Source organism: Liolophura sinensis, chromosome 13 (genome assembly GCF_032854445.1).
Source record: "Liolophura sinensis isolate JHLJ2023 chromosome 13, CUHK_Ljap_v2, whole genome shotgun sequence".
Classification (NCBI taxonomy): Eukaryota; Metazoa; Mollusca; class Polyplacophora; order Chitonida; family Chitonidae; genus Liolophura; species Liolophura sinensis.
The window spans coordinates 23785892-23813497 of NC_088307.1; the positions used below are offsets into that span (position 1 = coordinate 23785892).

Sequence of the window (27606 nt, forward strand, 5' to 3'; positions counted from 1 at the left end):
ATGTGATAAAATTGTAATATAAATCATATTGTTCATATTTGGGGGCGTCTTGTGTATCAATTGGTGTTGCATAAGAGCTATTAAGTATAACTCATTTATATTTTTTGTTGTAAATGTCATCAGTATTTACCATTTATTTAAATTCTTCAATTTAAATTTTTTCATTATTGTTTTCTAGCTACTGTCTTAATTAATAGCTTAATTAGTTAACTAGTCAATCACTAGTTATAACATTTCTTTAGAATTAATACCTTTTTTGTCAGTTTCAATATACCATATTTGGCCTTTTTATATTTTTAGATTTTAATTAAATTACATCGGTTATTTACCTGTGGTTGAACAGGCTGTTTCCTCGATGGTAACTACAAATAAGATGCGTGTTAAAGACATATAATTCTGTTACAAGAGCCTTTACGTGTATGTTATTGAGCAGAACAAACCTTTTTTTTGCCTGTTGTCATAAATAACATAACAGTGTTCATTTAACGATTTCTGTTTCAAAAGTTTCCCTCGAAACTTTGAACCCAATTATCCAGTTATTGACAGGTGAGTCTCAATACAAATCTTGTTTTCCCAAAAGAAATTGATGCTAAATTCTGAAATCAATGATATTTGACATTTCCCCTTGCCCGGGGCCAATAAAGTGAAAAAACCCATGTGGCAGAAAAATCCATGGTAGATAATTGGTTTTGATTTCAGCAAGCCATTTCTTTTTCCATCTCAGCAAAGATGTACCAGTATGTACAATCAAAGGTTATTCTCACATGGTGAAGCTTTGTCCTTACATATGCCACATGCCAGCCAATGTATAAGTTGGTAATAGCATTTGTGCGACTGTTTTCTCAGAACATTTAATTTGAACATTTGCACTCGGGTTACCCAGAAACCTGCAATCTGATATGAAAATGAACATGTATATGTGGATAGGTACATCTGTCTGTCATACGTCTTTATGTTTGCATCTTCTTACCGTGATATGTCTTAACTGTGGCCAGTACGGCCATATAAGTCATTCATTCATTCATTCCTTATATTTGTGGTCTAGTAGGCAGCTGGCTTAACGTTTTGAGGTAAACAGTACAGTCACATATTTGGAAACTTGCAAAAACGGCTTACATGTAATTGAAAAAGATTGGTTGTTGTTGTTTATTAAATGTGACAGCAACACAACATCGCAGGTAATTCAAGACCATTGACATCTCATAAAGCACTACTATTATCATTGCATTTTTTGACCTTCTTGTAATTAAGCTTAAAGTAGAACCCCGGCGCTGGACCTTCCAAACTGCATTTAGATGCTTTTATGTTCCCTGAACCCATTCCGATCGTTTAAAACATCGAAAACGGAAGAAAAAACGGTATAATTCGGTGATCAAACATCAACAAATCTACTTCAGTATGATCAAGCCACCGTGTTGTTGTGACGTCACGGCGGTACATTTCCTGCAGGCATGTGAGTCTTCTCTGTGTACAACACAGACCACAGGAGACAATCGCTATACTTTTACAGCTAATGTCAAGATTATTCCATGCCCAAATGTACCTTGTGACTGCTGTAACACAACAAAAGTTACGTTGTGACGTCATGGCGGTACATTTCCTGCAGGCATGTGAGGCTTCTCTGTGTACAACACAGACCACAGGAGACAATCGCTATACTTTTACAGCTAATGTCAAGATTATTCCATGCCCAAATGTACCTTGCGACTGCTGTAACACAACAAAAGTTACATTGTGACATCACCGCGGTACATTTCCTGCAGGCATGTGAGTCTTCTCTGTGTACAACACAGACCACAGGAGACAATCGCTATACTTTTACAGCTAATGTCAAGATTATTCCATGCCCAAATGTACCTTGTGACTGCTGTAACACAACAAAAGTTACGTTGTGACGTCATGGCGGTACATTTCCTGCAGGCATGTGAGGCTTCTCTGTGTACAACACAGACCACAGGAGACAGTCGCTATACTTTTACAGCTAATGTCAAGATTATTCCATGCCCAAATGTACCTTGCGACTGCTGTAACACAACAAAAGTTACGTTGTGACGTCACAGCGGTACATTTCCTGCAGGCATGTGAGGCTTCTCTATGTGTACAACACAGACCACAGGAGACAGTCGCTATACTTTTACAGCTAATGTCAAGATTATTCCATGCCCAAATGTACCTTGTGACTGCTGTAACACAACAAAAGTTACGTTGTGACATCACTGCGGTACATTTCCTGCAGGTATATGAGGCTTCTCTATGTGTACAACACAGACCACAGGAGACAGTCGCTATACTTTTACAGCTAATGTCAAGATTATTCCATGCCCAAATGTACCTTGCGACTGCTGTAACACAACAAAAGTTACATTGTGACGTCACCGCAGTACATTTCCTGCAGGCATGTGAGGCTTCTCTATGTGTACAACACAGACCACAGGAGACAATCGCTATACTTTTACAGCTAATGTCAAGATTATTCCATGCCCAAGTGTACCTTGCGACTGCAACAACACCTGACAGGATACTGTAGTGGCCTAAAAATGCCACAGATTAAGAAAATATGGACCAAAACTCATGAAAAACACCCTTTGATTACGGAGAACTCAATTGTAGTCGTGTGAGGCTTGCTAATTCAGCCATGCCTCTTAAAATAAAAGGCTGATGAACGATGCATATATCCCCCCCCCCCCCCCCCCCCCCCCCCCCCGGCCACACATGAGAAGGTCTTCCAGCAAGTATAAGTGAAATATTCTTGAGTACAGCAGAAAACACCAGTAGGGATCCGCCAGCCTATACCCTACAACGGCCACAAGGCACAGTTCGCACCTCGCCTACAGGCCGCTGTGCACGCATAATACACCACAGCATGCCTTGCCTTGAAGCCTGTTACTGGAGGTCAGGCAAAATTTTAGTTGGCATTTCTGTATGCTACCAATCGCTGTTTCCATTCAGTGCAATTCAAGCTGTATTTATTTTTGTCAGTGATACTTTTTTAAAACATAAAAGATTAGCTTGATCATTACTATGATCATAAATCATTTTGGCTTCAGGAAAAGCACACAATGGGCGGGGCCTAATGTACGGATTTGTCAATGCTGCACGGGCCTTTTCAATACGTAATCACGGCAGATCTTCACAGCATGACATCACCCATCCAGGGCTCCGCGGCTGACAGGATAGGCAAATGGTCCATCTTTAATGGGGTTTTTTTATAAATTGAACTAATTAAAATAATATTTTTTAAAATGCAGTTTACATACTAACCTAAGTTGCTACTATTTTAAACCTTGACTGAGGTAATTGTATTGTCTGATTTCATGGGTTACCTGTGTCTAATTTATTTATTGGATTGGTAGTTTTACACTGCACTCAAGAATATTTCACTTATGCAACGGCGGCCAGCATTATGGTGGGAGGAAACCGAGCAGAGCCTGGCGGAAACCCACGACTGTTCGCAGGTTGCTGGCAGACCCCTGTCTACTAATTGCCAACACACTGTTATTGCTGCTCTGGTCAATACTGATATGTTAAGTCATGTATTGGAAATATTACTGAAGTTCCTGGGAGCTTTCATTAGTGACTTTCCACGATAAATCTTGACATTTTCAAAGACAGGGATCAATAGTTCCGAGTTAATAGAAGTTGGCTGCAATGATCAGACTGCAATGTGTTGGCCGAGTGGCTTCAGGAATATACACCTCCTAAATCAGACCCAATTAAGGGTCTGTACTTATCAAGTAACATAGGGCTTAAAAACCAAACTCAGAACAGGAGAAAACTCAGACTGTGGTTGTTGCATTGTTCTGTAGTAAACTGTATCAGTGTAGAAACGTCAAGAATAAAACATTTTGATTGAAGCTGTTTTTGAATTTTTGGCTTTCACATCTTGAAGATGTTGATATGTATGTGCCCAGGTCATACAAGATATTACATTTTGAGGTTTTTGTATAATTTCTTGGTTGGCACTCAGACCTAAGGGATCATGGATGGACCAGAGTGTTATAATATTCTATGACTGGAATGGTAATCATATGGCTGGTGTCTTCAGCATGGAGTTTCACTGAGGTAGCAGCTTGCACACATGATTGGGTTGAGGTTTGTCACTGCTGTTACATACATTTTTGACGGGGCCTCCGTGGCTCAGTCGGTTAGCGCGCTAGCGCAGCGTAATGACCCAGGAGCCACTCACCAATGCGGTCGCTGTGAATTCAAGTCCAGCTCATGCTGGCTTCCTCTCCGGCCGTAAGTTGGAAGGTCTGCCAGCAACCTGCGGATGGTCGTGGGTTTCCCCCGGGCTGTGCCCGGTTTCCACCCACCATAATGCTGGCCGCCGTCGTATAAGTGAAATATTCTTGAGTACGGCGTAAAACACCAATCAAATAAATAAATAAATAAATAAATAACATACATTTTTGGTCATGTCATCATGATCATGATGGTTGTGTAACAGGTTGGACTCAGTGCTGACATCTGTAGTGCTGCCTCACTAAACAACCATGTGGAAGGCACCAGGCATTACGCCCCAGCCTCTCACAGTACATGCAATAGTGATAGACTGACATATATATATGTAATGGTTGAAGGATTTCACCACTTGGGTCACACCAGGATTCAAACTCAGGTTGAACTCCGCTGAAGCCCAGTGAGCTAAGGGGAAATTCCCCCTAGCTACTGCTAGTATAGGCACTGGGAAGCTACTCCCATTACACTTATTTGTATATTACAGTTGGCTTCAGCAGACTTCACAAGTTTACCAGGCAGAGTCTATAGAGTAGCTATAAGCTCTCTATCTGAATAAAATTGGTCTGATTGTAATGATGCATCTCACTTCACAGATCTCATCAAAAATAGCAACACTTATAATTTCATACATTCTAAGTGCCTTTAAAGGAAGTGCTACAATTGCCAGTTTTTAAAAGGCTTAAAGGAAATATGCCGTGAGAGTTATGGAATTTGATTTTAAATAAATGTATGCAAATGTCGTACGTATTGTGAAGTACATCTATAAAAATGCACACTATTTAGGACTGATAGTTAGCCGGGTTCTTCAACCTTTTCAACCTCCTCTACAAACAGTATTATGAAAGTTTGAGAGAACTATGTGGTGTAATTTGCAAAGTTTTATGAGGCTTGCATCTTTAATGACACACACAAATCATTTTTAGCATAATTGTCATAATAATTATATGCATGAATTGCCCTGAAACACTTGCTTTACTGGTTGAAAAGATTGAACAATTGTATAGAAAAACAATTTCTATCATGTAGTTTCAATTAGGAATTTTAGTTGGGGTGATTGGAGATCCTTTGAAGGTTAGGGATCAATTTTTCCTCATTTATTTTAATAGTACCTATTATAGTTTTGTGGGATATTTATCGGCAGGGATGTTTAGTGCGCACAATTTCTGCACAATGATACAATTCATTGAATTACATAGTCGAGAAGTGCTAATGTCGATTGCCATTAGTATGATGTCATGCTTCGCTGGCTTTGAAAGCAGCATTTGCGGTGCTCAAACAATGGGTAAACTGGTGGTTAACGCATACTAATAACATTGTGACTCACTGGCACAGGCATTGAAAGTCGATACATTTTTTCGATTTTGATTTGAAGTTGACAGGTGTCATGTTTGATTTTATAAATGCCTATGTTGGTCAGGATATCATTTACATATGCACGTAAAATTCGTCAGACAATCACACTGTTAATACCTGAGAGAACTCACAGATATGTGAAGCATGTCTACTGACGTAGTATATACTTATGTCATTTTGTTCTTAGGCCATGCCAATTTAATTTTTTGTCTTACAAGCAGAATAAATCTTTTCAAAGATGGAAATAAAAATAAAGCTTAAAAATCAAATTCTTTGTGGAAAATCCAGGCTGTCCCAGCACATTTTCCCTCTGAGGACAGATTTACAGTATCAGAAATCCTTGAAAAACAGGAAATTCATAAAAATTTCAAAATTGGACAAATAAAAAGGTATTTAGTCCATTTTATTTTTATACGGTTTGGGGATTTTTAGTGTTGGTTCGCCCGTAAAACAAGACACAACAATGGTGCTGCTATCCAGAAAAACACGATTTGTGTAGCTATTCTTGTTCTAACATTATATTCAAGTACGCAGAAGACCCTTCTGTTCGTTGGACCAAAATCTTCCACAAATTGTATGAATTACCATCATTGAAACACCCATAGCCCGAATTAATGAATGGATTTAAAGTTGTGTTAGGAGTGAATTAGTAAGAGAACAGTTGTTGAGAAAAACAACTGAAATTAATGGAATTTCAATTGGAATTAATGGAATTAATAATTTTAAAAAAATTTATATATTTTGAATTTGTTCAACGACTTTTATCTTAATTTAAATTCATCATACAGGACGCAAAGTCTTATAAAATAGTTGAGTTGAAGGACATCTTTTTGGAAGAATCCATCTACTATAAAAAGAACTTAAGAGCAATGTAAAACAGTTATAGAACAGTCAGTTGCAAAAAACCCTACCTTTTTGAAGTACAAAATTATTGTGTAAGAAAACAAGTTTAAGACACCCGTCTTTGTAAATTACAAAGTTCTAGAGATAAAAGGATCAGTTGATTAAAAAGCAGTTGCATGTATTAAGGAAAGTGATTTGAAACAGCTTCTTAAAGTTGTAAGAAATATTCACAGAAACAAAAAACAACATAGATGTATTTGTAAAATTCAACATTGTAGAGTTAAAGATGGAGGAAAATGAATCAATCAAGTACAATAAAAGGCTCAAAGAAAAAACATCAATACAAAACTGACACATAGTTGTGAAATATGCAATTGTTGAATGATCAAGTCAGTCTGACGAACCCAGTCTGTTGTTGAAATGTTGACTTTTACCTCCCGTATGGTCACCATGGTGACAATAAAGCAGTCTGAAGCTCTATTAACACCAGTGCCACTGTGCACACATACACTACAGATTATCTCAAATTGAATGATGAATTGCCGGTTTCCAACTCGATTACAAATTTTCCGTCGCCGATCGTTGCTTCTGATAACAGACATGAAAACGCTCCTTGCGGCAGACAATGTGTGCACAGCGCATGTATCTGCCAGAGTCAGGGTGTGTTATGTAACCTCGGTACTCATGCCGTCTAGGTCCTGAAGTGCTCATCCGTAATCGACGGGGGGCTCTGAGTGGGTGCCAGAGGGGGAGAGTGTCTAGCTAAGGGAACCCATGGCTCGTCACCATGGGTGCACTGATTGCCCGAATCAACACACTTGATCGCCCATCAGCCCATTAAAAATGAGATGTTTTGACATTGCTCAGGTGGTAGGCTACCATTAACATACTGCTCCCAAAACATCAACTGTTAAACATCAATAGGTAGTTTATCACTCTGGCCCTGTGGATTGTTGGTTTTTAGCTGTACTGTCAGTTAAGTCACTGCAGACAGCCTGAACTGTTCATCTCGTGTTTCAAGGGTAAATTTAGAGTTGCCTTCTTGACCTGATTCTACTCAGGTTTTTTTTTTTTTTTTTTTTTTTTGGGGGGGGGGAGTTGTTTTTTGGAAAACAACTCTTACAGTTATATTTAAAGTATTAGGCACTCTTCTGTTGAAGCAAGTCCCGAGTTCCAATAGTTCAACAAACCACTGTTAAAGTTAATCAACTTTCTTACAATGTCTACAACTAGTACTCTAGTGGTAAATGAATCATTGCTGAGGTAATTACCGTTGCATGATTATAGACTGTAAGGGCAGTGATGTGGTAATGCTGAGGTAATTAACATTGCATGATTACAGAATGTAAGGGCTGTCATGTGGTAATGCTGAGGTAATTAACATTGCATGATTACTGATTGTAAGGGCAGTGATGTGGTAATGCTGTGGTAATTAACATTGCATGCTTACAGATTGTAAGGGCAGTGATGTGATAATGCTGAGGTAATTAACATTGCGTGATTACAGATTGTAAGGGCAGTGATGTGATAATGCAGAGGGAATTAACGTTGCATGATTACAGATTGTAAGGGCAGTGATGTGGTAATGCTGAGGTAATTAACATTGAGTGATTACAGATTGTAAGGGCAGTGATGTGATAATGCAGAGGGAATTAACGTTGCATGATTACAGATTGTAAGGGCAGTGATGTGGTAATGCTTAGAGTGAATTCCTCATAGTCCCTATGGTACATCACCACAGATTTACACAAGAGATAGTGACACCAGGTTTTTTTTTTCACTTTGATTAATTACCTTCACAGCATATAGTGTATTTGACTTAAAATTTTGTCCATGACAGATTTTGCCTGTTTGTGAGATTTTATTGTATTTTACCTAAAGTTTAACAGTTTTCACAATGTGGTCATTGTGAGTTCAAGTCCAGCTCATGCTGGCTTCCTCTTCCTGGCCATATGTGGGAAGGTCTGCCAACAACCTGCAATTGGGTGTGAGTTTCCACCCACCATAATGCTGGCCGCCATCGTATAAGTGAAAAGTTCTTGAGTACGGCATAAAACACCAATCAAATAAATAAATAAATAACAGTTTTCTAGTGATGCATTTTGCTTGGTTTTGATTCATTCATGCACCTTTAAAATGTAGGTCCACTTTTTTTGTGTGAAGTGCAGGTAATTTCATATTAGAACAACTTAACTGTTGGCATCAAACATATCATTTTAACACCTTAGGTGCTTCTTAAAAGCAATTTTATTTGCCAAACTTCAGCTTAAATAAGGTATATTGATCTTAGGAAAGGTGTTTGAAGGTTTTTTTGGAAGATAGGATGATATCCTATTGGAAAATAGCTAGTCTCAGCACAAAAAGTAATATTTAACAAATTTTATTTAATTGCCTTTAAAAACTGAACTTTTTTTTACACAAATTTGTTAGGTAAAATACTGTACATGTAATTACATATTGGTGCATATCCATAGAACAGTGAAATTAACATGTATCACGTATAGAGAAAATATAAAACTAGAATTGTGTAATATGAAACTAGAAATGTGAAATATGAAACTAGAAATGCGTAATATGAAACTAGAAATGTGTCATATGAAACCAGAAAGTGTGTAATTATAAAACTGTAATATAAAAGCAGAAATGTGTAATATGAAACTAGAAATGTGAAATATGAAACTAGAAATGTGAAATATGAAACTAGAAATGCGTAATATGAAACTAGAAATGTGTCATATGAAACCCGAAAGTGTGTAATTATAAAACTGTAATATAAAACTAGAGATTTGTAGAATATTTTACTTCCATGTGAAAAGAGGATATAGAAGAAGGTCTGATTGGGTTTGTTAAACATGGGGCAATGAAATAATTAGGTGTTTTTATGACGAAAAATCCATGCTGTACTGTCATTTTTATGATAAAATTAGTTCTCAAGTTTGAGAATCAATGAAGTTAGTTCCATAGTAGTGAAAAACTAATGCTGGCCAAATGCATCTGTAGGGAGTTACAACTATCGCATTTAACTACTTGTACTACTGATTTTTGTGGTAAGAAAAGTCCTTGCATACTGAAAACTTTATATTACGTATGATTGTGCTTTGGTCTTTCATCTTGTACACGTATGCCAGAATTGTACCAGAGTTCTATTTGTGGTCAAAGAGTTCCTCAAGCCTTGTTTATTTGAATGTGTTGATTTCAAAATACTGGTGATTTAATGGGACAACACAGTATTTGATTAATTCTAGGCCATTGGGCGATATCTAATGAATCCTTACATAATATCCTTAGTATAATGTGAATACATGTATGGTTATCCAGAAGTGACATCATTCTTTGACAAATATAAATTAAGCAGGAATAAGCTTGTAACGGGGGCTGTAATCCAAGTGACCCAAAGCTGCATGTGCACCCTGTCCTCCCCTGGGCCCAGTTGTTCGAAGGTGTATTTACCTAGAATACCAGTATTAAGTCATATTTTGGATTCAAAATTTTAGGCATACTCAGCATCTAACAATGCCGTTGTCCAAAGCCAAAGCATATTAAGAGCAGTTGATTTACTTCATATTAATTGGGGATGGGGGGTGGGGGTGGGGGGGGGGGGCTATATATAAAATTGAACTCTTAGCTTATAGTTAAATCTGGTATTAAGTCTTAAAACAGTATTGAGTATCCCCGGCCCTGTGATGTCAGACTTCACGATGCATGTATATGGAGCTGTTCCATACATGAGAGCATCATGTGCAAGCACTGCAGATCGTGCAAAAAATGATTTGGACTGTTTCATGCCTACCCCGACAGAATCTCCCGTTCAGAATTTTCCTGTAATATAAGCAGGAGTCATTAGTCAAAGTAATTCATCATTTAGCTCGGAAAACAAGAATCGGTTCCGCAGATATACCCAAAGCCGTGGAAACTGATGAGCGTTTAATGTCTCATGGCTCATCGCCTGCTCAAAATAAGCTCATAGAATATTCATACGCTCACAATGCCAAGCGTTTTTAATAGGTTTTATTAAATTTTCATCCGACAAGTTTATACAGCACTTTTGCAAACCGTTCGAGTCCGCAGATGCGTCATAAACAAACTGTCCGACATAACTGCGTGCTAATAAGGTCAGACTTACGTGATCAAGTAAGATCGATTACGCTTAAATGAGGTGCACACTTTCTTGTTCTGCTGCTTTCTACAGGAACTGCTATAATGACAAAGTTTGGATTGTTAATTGTTGGAGTCAATATATGAACATGAATTGCCTTGCGATAAATGGGCATGAAAATGAAGCTGCATGGATCAATTTTTTGGGGGTTTTGTCTTGAGCAAAACCTTGTTTGAATGACAGCTATTGTCGTGGTTTAATTCACCCAAGCAGCCCTCATTTATCATTTATTTCTTTTTTCAGCCTGTGTTGTGTATAATTGGCATAAAAGTTATGCCCCTTTGAAATGACGTTGAAAATGTCAATCCATATCTGAGAGCTTGTAAGCCTGTGAATGAAAGAAATTTGTATGTAAGCTTTTCTTCATAAATAATTAATCATATGTCTGTTTAATTTTAACTTGATAGTAGTTTTAATACAGCAGGATCAGCTTGAGAGTCCAAAAGTTTTCCGGAACTAAAATGACACGTACTAGATATGGCCCAGAATATGCGCCTCTTCCTCAGTGTAACACACTTTATTACAGTATAGGATTCAATATAATGTTGTCACAAAATCATCAGCCCCAAGCATGATGGCATTGTCTGTTATTATATCCCCCCCCCCCCTCCTTCTTCAGCGAAGTTGGGGGGAGATGGGTTTGCTTGAATCGCCCTGTGTCCGTGTGTAGACATGATTTTGTCCACGCATCTCCTCCCAAACCACTTAGCACATTATGATGAAACTTAAGATACATCCTGCCTATAAACTTGTACATGCTTAAAGGTGGAGAAAACATAAAAATGACATAAAGTTCAGATGAAAGAGTGCGAAAAGTTATTCCTACATGTGGTCCTCTGGTTTTTTTTCTGATTTTTCTTAGGGAGAAAAAGACACTTGAAAATAATTTTTGTATGGTGGGTATTTGCGACCACCTATTGGTATTTATAGTTTTTGTTTAATAATGTCATAAATGAGGATGTAACACAGGTTTAATAAATATTTTTGCACTAGAATTTGTTCTTTTCAGCTAACAAATGTATTAAACCTCAGTTTGGATCATATTTACATTTTTAATATGTTCACAAATATTATCATAATTTAGGTTAAATGCCTATGTTTCGATATAAACAACCAATTTACATTCAAATGAATTTAAGAGACAAGCATCACATCCTTATTTACGACATTATTGTGCAACAACAATGAATACCAAATATTGGTCCCAAATACCCACCCTACAATAATATTTTCGAATACCCTCTTGAAAAAAAAATCCAAAAAAATATTAAAGATCATATTTGCAAATATGTTTTGATGCTCTCCCATCTGGTTTTGGCATCATTTTTATGTTTTCTTCTCGTTCGAGTTTGATAGCTATAGGTAATTATTTTCATAACTATTGCCTTTCAGGTACTTAGTGCAATAATGGATTTTCATGTACACTGATTTTTTCCATGCCCACACCTACTGATATATTGCACCAATTTCACTAAAGCTTTATGTATATCTTTTATGTCATCTAAACATTCACATGCTTAATAGTAATGACAGTCTTATTGTTAATTCTTGAAAATGTATTCGGGACATCCAGATTCTAGTATACTCTTCTAAAGCAGGCATACCTTCAGGCCCCTAAATGACTCTTGTTAATGCTTTTTTACAATCGTGCTATTGTATTGCTATTTTGCATAATTTAAGTTGGTTCTTGTATGTATAAAACCAGCAGCTCTGTCAGAGATCTCTAGTTTCTGAAAATTTTTAAATTTTTTTTTTTTTTTTATTGTATTTTCAATGCAGGTATACAAGGAGAAACTGTATGGACGGAAGTACGTGTGGTTTATCATTGGCTGGTACCCGGACAATTGGTACGCCTCCAAGGACGAGAACATTGACTGCACGCCTGACCAGATGAGAGAGGCTCTTGAGGGACACTTCACCACCGAAGCCATCATGCTGACGAAAAAATCCACGGTCACCCGTTCAAACATGGTCAGTAAATCAGGGGCTGTTAAGTAGAAATGGAGGAGATTTATATTTAAATTAAATCAAATTTCTTTATTTACCCTAAATGACCATAAATTTCGTCCATGACTGACTATACCATTTTTTCCTGATTCTGAGAGTTCTATTGATTTTGAAAAAGTGTTTAGGGGTTTGCTTGGAACAAGAGATGATAGTCTACTGGAAAATTGTAAAATAATATTTTGTGACATTTTTTTGTTTTTTGAAATGCACATTTGTGGGTGAAATTTTGTATTTGTTTGATAGGAATTAAACATAACTTGTTCAGAAAGTTTTACTTACACCAAAGCTTGCCCCCTGAAAACATACTTTTTTTGAGAGGAAATTTAGGTTATTTACTGAATATAACAAACAATTAAGAGACTGTTATAAAACTGGTTATATTCGGCACAAACACATAATGTACATGTATTCTAGCTTGATTCTGACTGCTAGCTGAAAAATTTATGATTACACGTCCGCGAATGAAGAGTCAGAAGAATTCCAGAGGGAACCAAACTTTGCAGAATCTAAAAAGGTTACACCAAGGCTTTTTGGAACAGAACATCCAGAACAAAAATAAATAAGAAAACAATATTTGGTAGTGACAAATTGAAGTTGTCAGGGATAATAGCATAACATCAAGGCTCCGGAATAAGTGGTTAAAACTCTGCCGCTTTTTCCGGGCGTAAATCTGTCACAAACGCTCTGAAACTGGCAATTTTATGACAATTGCCTGTCCTAATTTTAATGGAACTGCCTGAGCTCTACCAGAATTAGGCGTGGAGCGTGTAATTTTGCGGTAAACCCGAACCCGACATGAGAAAGCGGTGATCGAGGACTTTGGGTTTCTGTCTGGTCAAATCTGTTCGTTTTTCGTTTCTTGATTGATTTTATCGCTCTTGCGACTGTCTGTGTTGTGTAATTGACCTGTCTGGGCTGGATTTGAGATGACGGTCACCATAACACAGCCGTGTCGATTTACTTTTGTGTGGAGGGTTATATCACTTTTTTTAATTTGTCTTAACATTTCTGGAGTATATTGTATACTCTGCCATCTTCCAGACACAAGTGACTTTTTTTCCTTTTTTCCGTTTGTTTTCTTCAACTAGTAAACAGCTATAAATTTCATTGTTTCATTGTCATAGCAATTATTTTAAATAATCTTAAAAACAGCATACTGTAAAATTACAGATACTTCATGCTTAGTGTGACGATTGTAAATAAATGGTGTGGACAACTTTGACTAGCTCACATTGGGTATATCAAATTTCAAAAAATCAGCAAGATACATCACCCGACATTTAAGAGTTTTAAGGTCCACATACAGAACAAGGGCTGCGTGAAACAACTTCCACGTAATGCTAGCTACGTCCAAAACACACACAAAGATACAATTGTGGTGGAGCTGATTTTAATTCCTTAAAGTATAAAAGTAGCAAAAGTGATCTGTACTTTCAAAATGAAGATGATTCTCGAAAAGCAAATATGTCAAGACGCAATACATTTAAAGTAAATGAAAAACTGCAGGACATTCGCTATGCTGAGGCTCATGGTAACCGCGCCACTGGACGAGAGTTCTCCACGTGCGAGAGTAATGTCAGGTCGCAGATTGAATGTAAACTGGAGAGGGTGCCCTGGAACCGACGAGCCTGTGGAGGAAGTAGCCCTCAATTCCCTGAGATTGAGAGAAACCTGCTGGAATATATCAAGGATAAAAGAAAGGAAGGCCTGGCTGTTTCAGCAGTTGAAATTGGTATAAGAGCCTTGACACTCACCAAATCCGCCCCGGAAGCCAAAAACTTCAAGGCATCCACATCATGGGTGCATAAGTTCATGCACAGGCATAATCTGTCAGACGTAGGACACATGTTGCCCGAAAACTTCCTATGGGCTATAAAGAGAAACTGGTGAATTTTCAGAAAATCATTATCCATCAATGGAAAACGAGATATTATGCATTGGACCAGATCGGCAATGCAGATCAAACGCCACTGACCTATGACCTACCAGTGGATACGTCCATTTCAGTACGCGGGGTATAAAACAGTATCATTCCGTATAGCTGTAAATGAAAAACAACATTTTACGGTTATACTTGCCTGCATCGCTGATTGCTCAGTTGGCAGTGTATGTGCCTGCATCGCAAAAGTTGTGAAAAAAAAAAAAAAATGATGGAGAATGGCGAGCCAGAACGACATGTTTTTTGTTTCTTGAAATATTTTTATTTTGCTGTAATAAACACACGTTTTGCCACTTGAAGATATCTATGTTCATCTGTTCTGAATGCTGCCGTCTCGTGTCCGCCAACTTTGGTTTCTCTTGAATCTCACGCTAAGTACCATGTGGCTGTTTGCCCTGTGTTTGGGCTGAATTACAATACCGTGCATCTATAGATTACTCTGAAACTTTATCCCTACACTCTGTTACTAACTATTAACCGCACCCTGAGCATACAGGTCAGATTTGACGGGGAAAAAAAGTGGGGTTTGTCTCCCTGGCTTTACGGTGAAACCAGTCTCACCTGAAACAGCCTCTCTTATTACATGTATATGGATTTTCGTTCTGTATCTTTTTTAACAAAAATTAATAGCATCTTTTGTATACTCTGGTATTGACCTTGCTGCACTGCATATATCAGAGACATAAGCTTCTAGACAGCGCATATTAAACCTCTGAAATCAGTTTCCAAATCAACCGCTTTTAGTAACAATGTTTTTTCTTGGAGCAAATTCAAGTTGGAAATGTATGGTTACAGGCTAGATGATCTAAATCTCACCCATGACTAAAATACACATTTTTCCTGATTCTTAGAGTTCTTTTGATCTGAGAAAGGTTGTCTTGAGGTATCTTTAGAAGATAAGATAATATCCTATCTGAAAGATGTATGTTTCAGCATCAAAAGTAATGGTTTACCACATTTACATGTATGTTTTACTTTTAAAAATTGCAAATTTTGAGTTGAAATTTTAGGCCATTATAAGGCCATAATGAATACTGGCTTTTATCATCCTGATATACAATATTGCTGTGTCACTTTATGGCTTGTATATTTGACTCATCACAAATCAATTCAGTCAATCAGTCTTGTGTATTGATTTTCTACAGACATCGCAGCAATTCAAGGAGCGTCTGGACAGGAAGCTGAATGTGACGGAAACCGCACAAGTGCCTGGATACCCAGAGGCGCCGTTAGCATACGACGCTGTCTGGGCGCTGGCTCTGGCGCTGAATAAAGCATCGGCAAGGTTTGTCACAACAAATTTGCTACCAGAATTTATCAGGAGGTGACAAATGTATATATGTCCACCATGGGGGGTTGGTGATAGGAGGGCAGTGTAGGTTAGATTGCCTCGATCAGTTCTAACCGGTGGCAGGGGCCTCCGTGGCTCAGTAGGTTAGCGCGCTAGCGCAGCATAATGACCCAGGAGCCTCTCACCAATGCAGTTTGCTGTGAGTTCAAGTCCAGCTCATGCTGGCTTCCTCTCTGGCCGTAAGTGGGAAGGTCTGGCAGCAACCTGCAGATGGTCGTGGGTTTCCCCCAGGCTGTGCCCGGTTTCCACCCACCATAATGTTGGCCGCTGTCGTATAAGTGAAATATTCTTGAGTATGGCGTAAAACACCAATCAAAAAAAAATCTAACCGGTGGTTCTGGACCATTGAGATCATTCGTCCTGATTATGCGTTTCTTACTGGCCCCGCCACATTGTAATTACATCAGGAGATTTTTCAGTTACTGTCAAGGTGCATGCTTCAGTTTGGCTTGCAGTTTTGGCCCCGTGATCATGGAGCAATCTTAGACTTTAGTCGAAACTTCAACCATAAAATTTAGTGTGGTTCCTTTCTGTTATTTTATCTTAAATTTGTGTACAATAACTTAACCAGAATTTGAACTTATATTAATTTATGAAAATTAATTTGAAATTTTTTACTTAAATCCAAGAAGAATGATGCCAGGATCTACTTGGTGTCCTTTGGGCTCACAGTGGTTTCCTTTTTGGATTCAGTTGGTTTCCTCCACCCAGAAACCTAATCGCTGTCCTTTACAAGTGAAATATGCTTGAATTTTGTATAAATCATTCAGTATTTGTAAAAAGACCTGCATGGAAGCAAGCAAGTGAAAAGGAATGTGGCTGTTGGCAGTCTGATTCCTGTCTAGTTCTGGTAGTGGTTTGGATAGATCTTAGGGAATTGTTCCATGAAGATTTCTGTACCATTCTTTGTTGCTGTTGTAAACAAGTCTGACTAAAACCTCGGACAGAGGTGAAAATGTGAAACGACCACACTTTGGTTGTACAGCAAGAATAGATCACTTATCTCTGATGTCTCACCTACCTTCCAGTCTTGGTGAAATTAAGCAATTTTGACTTTACCAGCATCACAGAAAAAACGGTTGTGTAAACTAGTGATTCAGACTTGTTTGCAACAATGTTGAATCGCACTGTAGTCTTGTCTTTGGTTTTACTTATATACATATGTACATATACTTTGTCATACAGTTGTAATATAGACATCTCACATGTAGTCCTCTGCCGAAAACATTAACCAGAAAAAGGTATAATCGAGGAATACTTTCTGAAATTCCCACTGAAAAGTTTGGCATAGACTGATATACATATAATTAAGACAAGCAGCAGATATTGGATTCTGTTTTTTTTAGTTGAAGAGGTAAGTTAGCCTGAATATAAACATGCATACGTATGGACAGTATGTACACTAATTCTGAAATCTTTCCAACTGCATCTGCCACCAAAGTTTTGAAACATTCCGAGAGAACTATGTGGTGTAGAGGAAAAAAGTTTTTTTGAAGCTTGCATCATTAGTCACACAAACATATCAGTTTTATCATCATTTTCATAATTTTTTTATTGTATGTGTAAATTTTACTGAAAAAATGTGCTTTTTGAAAAGGTTATTGATTTATACAGTATGTAGGGTATGTTGGATTTAAGAGTTTTGAGATTAAAAGTGATTTCAAAGCAAAACTCAATACAAAAGAAGTGAATGAACAAAAAGGAACAGAATTACATGGCGGGTATTGAAGTTCCATATATACATATTCCGAGATATGTTTTATTAATAACATAATTATCGATGGTGCATATTCTCTTAACCAGACATGACATTCTTTGAACGCATCAATTGAGTTTGTTTGAGATGGGTGACCAAACATCTGTTTGGTATGGATTTTTACCTTTCTTGTTTGCCAAGCATGCGGTGGTCTTTCAAATGGCCTAAAACTAAGTCCCATAGCTTTCCAGATTTTTTTTTCTTCCTATCTTTATACATTTATACATCGCTGCAGGGTACATGTGACAAAATGTCAGTCAGTCGTAAGAAAAAAAAAATTTCTCTAAACACAATCATGTGGGTATATTGACGTCGTTTCTACAGTCTGGTGGAGACTTCGTCTAGTGTGTTGTGAAAACCATTTAACCATTTCTCAGGGATTTGTTTGTCGATTTCTTCTTCTTCAGACTTAAGAGGCGGGGCATGAGGCTGGAAGATTTTGATTATACAAATAAGGAAATCACGGATGAGATCTACTCAGCCATGAATAGTACCAAATTCCTCGGTGTGTCGGTGAGCAATTGATTTCTGTCAATAGACATACGAGAAACGGTAAATTATTTGAGTCTTTTTTCTAGTGCCAACTTAAGAGGTAATCAATCATGCCATAGGATGAATGGATTTATATTACCATAATGGACAAGCAAGATAATTAATGCCACTCCATCCCCCACTTTTACACAGTGCTACCTTTATATAAACACCTATTATAAACACACTTATACACGCCCTTGGGTTTTAAGGCTCTCACACTGGTCTTGAGCCGTGTACTGGAAATTTCAACTATCTTGTGTTAGGTCCTCCTTTATATAAGGTACTTAAAGTATACGTGAAAAAGTACTATGAAACGAACGGTACGGTTTTAAGGAAAATGACGAAAGTCATGCCCCAAAAAATGAGAAATATATATATTATTTCATGACCCCTTCTGTTTCATGCATTTTTTCCATCAGTGATCTCAAGTGTTGAGAAATAACAGCATCGAGAACCAACTTCGTGCCCCTAATGCAACCTCTCATTACCACAGTAGGCTGCTTAATTTCTGGACTGACCGTTGGTGTCTAATTAGAAACATATTAGTTCGACGCCATTTTTCATCCCAAGAAGAACGCCGAGTTTTTGTACTTTCATTAGTTCATGTGCATCCTAAACTTCATATTAAGAAGACTTCCTTATTAGGCTGTATTATATTATTTGCTTTACCCTCTACGTGTACCCTAAAAGACTAAATTTGTCCATGACAGAAAAGACACTCGCATACATACACACTTTCCCAGTGGACTTGCTGGAAGATTCAAGTTTTATGTTATATTGTCTGTTTTTACCGTATGTTGATCCATGTAAGAGAGGAAATATTTGTGATGATTTTCTTGTTGTCCTAGGGAGAGGTGGCTTTCTCATCATCCGGGGACAGAATTGCCTGCACGCAAATAGAACAGATGATAAGTAAGTTTTAATGTACCTCATAATAGTATTAAAGTAAAACAAAGGTACTTCAGCCATTTTTTTTTTGATTTTGTTTTGCATACTTTCACACTTAACAAGTATGCTTTCTGCATGGCCTCAACAAATTCATTTTATATATCTGAACAAAAATTGGCTTCCAGAATTATCCATTTTATATCCATACAACCACTACTTCATGTAAGCATACATGTATTATTCTTTTGTACTGTTTAAGTTAACAGATATTCCATTTTTTGACATCTAATTGTTGTTTTTACATTACAAAACTTAGATGGAGTGTACCATCAAGTTGGAGAGTACGACTCTATGGCAGACAATCTTACCTGGCTGGATAACGAGATTTGGATAGGTAAATGTAAATTGTTATCAGTTATATCACACAGGTGTGGTTATCGGAGGGGGTGGGGGGGAGAGCTCTTATTCATCATTATTAATACAGTAACATTATGTCATATTTGTATCAAAAAATGGAAGATGTTACTGTTAATCATTTGATGTTAATGACATTAACACTCACTGTTGCCAGGTTTGAAAACTGCATTTGATTATTATTCTCTGTATTTCATCTGAATTAGCTACTGAGAAGCACACTACTGTAATTCTTCAAGCTTTTCGCATTTTTGCAAGGTATTTATTCAAGCATATTTCTGAAGGCATTATTCTGTTTTGACTGATAAAATTATACTTTTTGTGAAGCCCTGAAACTGGCCAATTCAACCAGTGTAGTTTTGTTTCCAGAAATTAAATTTAAAATGTGCATAAATTGCATTAAAATTGCTCTTCTGTATGCAAAAAGGTTGAGGAATTAGGGTAGCTGGCTTAATCATCTAATGCGGTACTTTTTCCTGTCAAATGGTTACTCAGGCCCAGGCTGTACAGAACATTCTTTTCTTGCAATACATGGCAGTATTACCAGTTTGTCCACGAAATGTCATCGCAAAGGATTGATCAATAGGCTACACAGCTTGGACCTGAGTTTATACTAAGGGCAGGAAAGTTTACCCCATTTGATGTCACATTCCAAAACATGCTACTCTATTCAAAATCCCCTAATCCCTCAACCACTTCGCATATGAAAGAGCAACTTTCAGTGCAATTTTTGCATATTTTAAATTTGATTTTAGTTGGATTGGCCAGATTCAAGGCAGATTACAAAAAGCATAATTTTTAACAGCCAACACAGAATAATGCCATCAGACAATGCTTTAAAAAACACATTGCAAAATGCAAAAAGGTTGAAGAACCTTTGGGTTGTTTCCCAAAATGTACAGACTGTTATTTACATGCATGTGTAGTGTGCAGAATCGTACCATACCAGCTGCAGTGGTAGTGCAGGCACTTTATAGTGCACCCTCATACGCATGCACTAGGGGAAATGTTGTGATGAAGAATAAAAGCCACTGATCCTTATAGCAGATCTGTTACCACCCTCCAGGTGGCAGCCCTCCCCCTGACCGGACCAGAACAGTGAAGTTTCAGCGAGTCGTGTCTCCTGGGGTATTCTTTGCCATGTGTGGGTTAGCAACCTTGGGTATCACAGCTGGGGTGGCAGCTCTCATTTTCAACACTCTTAACAGACATAGACGGTGAGTATTCACCTGATAAGTATTAATAACTGTACGAGGAAACCATATAAGGCTAAACCAATATGACTTTTTGTATTACAGTTGGACAGTATGTTGGAGAAGGATATAAAAATAAAACTGGAAAACCATCTAATAGTGAAAAATTTGGAGTTCTCGGCAATTTTTTTCTGTTGAAGACATATTTAATACATGATCAGAAGCCCTTGAAAAACAGGAAATTCATGAAAAGCTTTAGATAGGACAATATAACGAAGTGTATTTTCAGTTTTATATTGATACCATTTGTGGATTTTTTAACATAAAATTGGTATTGCCAGTTAAACAACAGTGTGGATAGGTATTCCCATGGGTGCGGATTGTTGCCCACATTTTTAGGGGTGACGGTGTAATGTTTATCAGGCTCAATCTTTCTTGTTTACCACATGGTGCATGTATTGATAATGGCTAGCTTTAAATAACCCGTACATGTATATGGCAAAGGCTGTGAATGAAGTATATCCACCTTCTCTGAAAACGAAAGCCTTTCCAGATGGTTTATATTTCTTAGACTTGTATCTGTGAAGATGACGTTAGTTTCATCTGCTTGAAACAAGGAAGATTTTAAATTGCATTATTTCCTCCAGCAAGCCAGGTCTAAAACATATCACATTATTCATCATGTAGCATATGTAAGTGCCTCGGGAAGATTGCATGTATGAGGAATTTGAAAACAACAAGATTCTTAAAAACATTGGATAAAGCTAGTGAGAATGGGCAGATTGAATAGGACAGTTTTTGGTTGTGTGGCATGCTTTATCACACAATGCCAAATGACGTTCAACAAACAATTTTTTATTTGTGGCCTAAAGCATTTGTCAGCTTTCCCAGTAGGGTATTGATTGTTGGCAAAGCCTATTAAATACTCCAAACAAAGCCTCACGTCAGACCAATTAAACAGGCATCAGGGTGAGGAGGGAAAACTAAGCCTCAATAAATAAAACAGGTGAGAAAAAGGTTAATTACATCACACAGGTGAGTTAAGGAGATGACAGATTACTGGAACACTGAAGGAGTAGAAGCAGAAAGTTTAATATAAAAGACTCCATTTCACTCATCTCACTGACATTATGGAGTTACAGCATAATGTATGTCAGAACTCGTCAACATTTTCTGATAAAAATAAGGAATTTAGATGTTTAATGTCAGATGTATAATGTCAGAGCCCTTGCATATGGCTAAGTAATTAGGTATACTGTAGTACGGTCTCAGTTAAATTTACTTACATACTTGATAATGGTTTTACTTACTGGATAATGGTTTTACTTTATATGCAAGAATATTTCACTTCTACGATGGTGATCAGCCGTATGGTAGGAGGAATTCAGGTAAAACCCGGGGGAAACCCTCAAACGAATGTGAATGCGACAATTAAAAACCCAAATCCCTAACCAATGAGGCTGTTCTGCACAGATTAACTAGTTAATCTGTCTTCAGATTTCACTGCAGGCAGACAGACAGTCTATAGTGTGTCCAATCAATTGGGGGTTTACCACATGAGGTAATCGATGGGATAGTCTAGCTTTCCGGTGTAAAATGGGGCCTATTACCATCATTCCCAAAATGTTACCGTGATTGTTTTAATGTTACTGTATGTTAAATGCAATGGCAACACAGAATTTTGAGTAGTTCTAAGTCCAGTGATGTCTAATAAATTGCAGTTAGCATCACTGTCAAACCCTCAAATCTATCTGTGGTCAGAACTTCAGGATTTTTCATTGCCGTCTTATGACCTGGGCATTTTGAATGGAGCTTCCATGAAGAAAGATCACCTGGGCATTTTGAATGGAGCTTCTGTGAAGAAAGACATATATAGTGTCAGTTTTGGAAGAGAAACTGTACAAAGACAGTTCATGCCATTCATAGTCCAACATTGCCAGACATGCCATTGATAGTCCGACATTGCCAGACATGCCATTCATAGTCCGACATTGCCAGACATGCTATTGATAGTCTGACATTGCCATACATGACATTGCAGTCTGGCATTGCCTAAAAGGGACTTTGTGTGCCTAACCCATGTTGTAAGTGTTCGACCATTTAGCATGTTTGCAAGGTGCTTAATCAAGCATATGCTGAAGGCATTATTCAGTAGGCTGATTACGAAATTATACTTTTTGTGAAGCCCTGAAATTGGTCAACCCAGCCAGTGTAGTTTTGTCTCCAATATCAAATTAAAAATGTGCATAAATGGCATTGAAAATTGCTCTTTCATATGTGAAAAGGTTAAGGAATTAGGATATGTGGTTTTCTCATTCTATACAACCTATATATCCACCCAGAGCCCAATGTCACCACCCAGATCCCCATGTCACCACGCAGAGCCCCATGTCACCACGCAAAGCCCCATGTCACCAGAGCCCCATGTCACCCCCCAGAGCTCCAGATCTCTACCCAGTTCCAGATCTCCACCCAGAGCCCTATGTCACCACCCAGAGCCTCATGTCACCACCCAGAGCCCCATGTCACCACCCAGGGCCCCATGTCACCACCCAGGGCCCCATGTCACCAGAGCTCAATGTCACCACCCAGAGCCCCATGTCACCACCCAGAGCCCCATGTCACCACGCAGAGCCCCATGTCACCAGAGCCCCATGTCACCACCCAGAGCTCCATTTCACCACCCAGAGCCCCATGTCACCACCCAGAACCCCATTTCACCACCCAGAGCCCCATGTCACCCCCCAGAGCTCCAGATCTCTACCCAGTTCCAGATCTCCACCCAGAGCCCCATGTCACCACCCAGAGTTCCAGATCTCCACCCAGAGCCGTATGTCACCACCCAGAACCCCATTTTACCACCCTGAGCCCCCATTTCACTACTCAGAGCCCAATGTCACCACCCAGAGTTCCAGATCTCCACCCAGAGCCCCATGTCACCACCCAGAAGCCAATTTCACCACCCAGAGCCCCCATTTCACTACTCAGAGCCCCATGTCACCACCCAGAGTTCCAGATCTCCACCCAGAGCCCAATGTCACCACCCAGAAGCCCATTTCACCACCCAGAGCCCCCATTTCACTACTCAGAGCCCCAAGTCACCACCCAGAGTCCCAGATCTCCACCCAGAACCCCATGTCACCACCCAGAGTTCCAGATCTCCACCCAGAGCCCCATGTCACCACCCAGAACCCCGTTTCACCACCCAGAGCCCCCATTTCACTACTCAGAGCCCAATGTCACCACCCAGAGTCCCAGATCTCCACTCAGAGCCCCATGTCACCACCCAGAGTTCCAGAGCCCCATGTCACCACCCAGAAGCCAATTTCACCACCCAGAGCCCCCATTTCACTACTCAGAGCCCCATGTCACCACCCAGAGTTTCAGATCTCCACCCAGAGCCCAATGTCACCACCCAGAAGCCCATTTCACCACCCAGAGCCCCCATATCACTACTCAGAGTCCCATGTCACCACCCAGAGTTCCAGATCTCCACCCAGAGCCCCATGTCACCACCCAGAGTTCCAGATCTCCACCCAGAGCCCCATGTCACCACCCAGAACCCCATTTCACCACCCAGAGCTCCCATTTCACTACTGAGAGCCCAATGTCACCACCCAGAGTCCCAGATCTCCACCCAGAGCCCCATGTCACCACCCAGAGTTCCAGATCTCCACCCAGAGCCCCATGTCACCCCCCCCAGAGTCCCAGATCTCCACGTCACCCCCCAGAGTCCCATGTCACCACCCAGAGTTCCAGATCTCCACCCAGAGCCCCATGGCACCACCCAGAGTTCCAGATCTCCACCCAGAGCCCCATGTCACCACCCAGAGTTCCAGATCTCCACACAGAGCCCCATGTTTTCATCGCCGATCACTAAGGATTAAAGCGCATGAAGTGTCAGGAGGGGTTTCAGATTTTGATAATATTTTCGACTTGTGCTCCCTCTCATACATTGTATACTTGTTCAACTTGAACATTCTTATCCACTTGTTGCAGAATCAGATTTTGTGATCAATTGGCAAAGAAATCCATTGGTATGCACAAGTCATTATGTTTGGGAATTCCTGGGGATAGATCACTTGATTCTAAGCAGCCCGATGGCTTAGAGCTGTCACCACTACAGGGCAAGCAGGAGGCGTTTTTCCACTCGAAAAATAGAAAAAGTGAGCATGAAAAATGATGCTACAATCTTTGGCAGGCAAGCTGAATCAGGAAGCATCATTTCGTGTTAGGCGGACATCAGTACAAAGGTGGCTCCGTCGCACGGCAACCTTCAGTAGGCGATGTTGTACACTGGATTAATATGACAGGCAAGCTGTAAGGCCTCGTCAATTTAAATGCTTGTTTTATAGGCAGAATCATGTTTTTTCAGTGTTAGAGGAGGGTATGAACATAAATATGAAAAGTCTTTTAATTTGTGAGAATTGTGGACTGTACCCACAATAGCTTCTTTTAAAAACATATTGACATGATAAGAAAACCTTGAATAGTCAGAAAATCTTATTAAGCATTAAGATGAGACAGAGTGAATTTTATATTGTATTTAACAATGTTTCTCTAACATGTTTCTCCGAAGATCCTTGCAATCAGCCATTAGGGGATTTCCTTGCTGATGACTGCGTGATGATTTTACTTGGACGTTATAAGTAACGTATTGGCATGAAATCTTTATATTCATCTTAGTGGCCATGTTTTTGTTCTCTGTGTCCTTGTGAAGTCAGACAACTGGGCGACAGTTTTTGTTATCAACAACAAAGCTACAAATGACCCTTACATGATGTCTGCAATATGATACCTTCACCTGACAGCAGGACACACACAGCTCTACCACGAATCCAAAACAAAACAGCTGACCGTATTTCGCTGTTTTAATCAGCCAGTGCATGACCTTTCTTGTGTGAAAAGGTTGAGGAATTAGAGTATTTTGTTTATTTTATTATTGAATTTATTTTTCAATTTTTTTGTTCGCTGTATACTCTTGCCATTTGATTTGCAGACTAACAGAAATGGTAAAATTCTTATAGCATGGACCCTGGCAATGTTGTTGGCTAACAGCTTTACAGTTATATACATGTACATAGTTTCTGATAAAGTTTTAGTGGTGCAAGCTAACTATGTATTTCAAGCTTTTATAAAGATGTTTAAAGTTTTCAGTATAAACTTTAAACTTATTTATTTATTTGATTGGTGTTTTACGCCGTACTCAAGAGTATTTCATTTATACGATTGCGGCAAACAGTTGTATGGTAGGTGGAAACCAGACCTATGGCCGGAGTGGAAGCCAGCAAGAGCTGGACTTGAACTCACAGCAACTGCATTGATGAGAAGCTCCTGGGTCATTGCGCTGCACTGGCGTGCTAACCCCTTTGGCCACAGAGGCCTCAGCTTTAAACTTAACTTGTTACATTGTGGGTAATTTCTCTTAGAGTTTGTAGAGATCTTAGATTTCTAAGGGCTTTTTGAAATGTTTTACTTCAGGCAAGGTATTAAAACCAGCATGTAAGAAATTACATCTGACAACCTGGTTTAGGGGTAGAATTATTATGACATGTCGTGAGGGTCTCACCTTGTGCAGTGTCAAGGAGAGTCGATTCTCTTTGCTCAATACTGCTAAATTTCTTCAGATACATGGAGAGAATCAGGCTAATTGTTGCCTTACTCCCCTACCCCTCAGGTTCAAATCGTTTCTGTCAAAGTGAATTTTTACACAGCCTTTGAGGCAGTTGACACTAGATAAGGCATATCTCAAGTTAAACAGGACTGATTAAAAACGGAAATCTTTCAACTAACCTTCACTGTGTTGGCTATCCAAAAAAGTTTTCAAAACCTTTTTGGAGAAAAAGTTTTTAGAGGAAAAAATGTGGGTTTTTTTTGTTGGGAGTTTAAATTATCCCTAGGTTAAAGGAGTACAAGGGTCTTTTGTTTGTTTTTTTACAAAAGAGCATCACTGAATTTCCATTTAACAGAGTTTCAATTTTCCCCCTGGATTAAGAAATTTATCAGAAAGGAAATTCTGTAACATTGGAACAAATTGATAGAACATTGTTTCTTTTTATTTTTAAGATATTTGAAGGTCTTTGACTTTGACATTGCTATTGAATACAAAATGACTGAGTAATTCTATTTAATCCAGTTTGTTTGTGACTTTTTCTGCAAAAACTTTTAGAATGTGTAAGCTTAGCTACAGAAACAGCAGAAAACAGTTCAGTGTATAATTGTAATTGGGTTTGATCCTTGTGTAAAATTAACCTGCTTACATCTGATATATTTTTTTGGGAAAACCTGTTCTGTCGGAAGTTTAACATACATCAGTCGCCCCAAAATGGGAAAATGCAAATTAGAAAGTGAAGTGCCCGAAAATTGAAAATTTCTTTGATCTGATTGGGGTTTTACACCGAACTTAAGAATGTTTCACTTATGCGTCGGCACCCAGCATTATGGTGGAACAAAACAGGACAGAGCCCCGGGGGAAACCCATGACAATCCACAGGTTGCTGGGAAACCTTCCCGCATACGGCCAGAGAGGAAACCAACAGGAGCTGGACTTGAACTCACAGCAACCGCATTGGTGAATTGAAAGTTAACCTGCTTTACAAAATATGATATATTGTATTAACTTGTGAAGTACAAATTTTAAAACAGAATGGACAAACTCTGATTTTGACTTCATTTTAGGACATTGTTTAACAAAGGTGGTAAACAGGAATGAAATGAATAAATCATTTGACTGTTCAGTTTTGTTGAATTGCATTGGTCTGGCTGACAGGTCCCGCTGGCTTTAAGATACTGTACATGCAGGTACAAAATACCAGAGGATTTCAGACTCACTATTTTCCTTTTTAAAGAGAGGTTAAACTGCGCTACAGAACTCCCGCGTTAATTAATATCATGTTTATAGTGGATTCGACAACTCTGTACCTGTTTAATTTC

At 38.7% G+C, this 27606-nt stretch overlaps 1 protein-coding gene across 1 annotated transcript in view; it reads left to right on the forward strand.

Annotated features, from left to right (window-relative positions):
• LOC135480268 (gamma-aminobutyric acid type B receptor subunit 1-like) overlaps nt 1-27606 on the forward strand; it is a 122494-nt gene that overhangs the window by 59789 nt on the left and 35099 nt on the right. Inside the window, exons 6-11 of the mRNA XM_064760062.1 lie at nt 12371-12562; nt 15683-15822; nt 18052-18157; nt 19027-19090; nt 19383-19460; nt 20547-20697. Coding sequence (XP_064616132.1) covers nt 12371-12562; nt 15683-15822; nt 18052-18157; nt 19027-19090; nt 19383-19460; nt 20547-20697 — 731 coding nt within the window. The remainder of the gene's footprint in view (nt 1-12370; nt 12563-15682; nt 15823-18051; nt 18158-19026; nt 19091-19382; nt 19461-20546; nt 20698-27606) is intronic.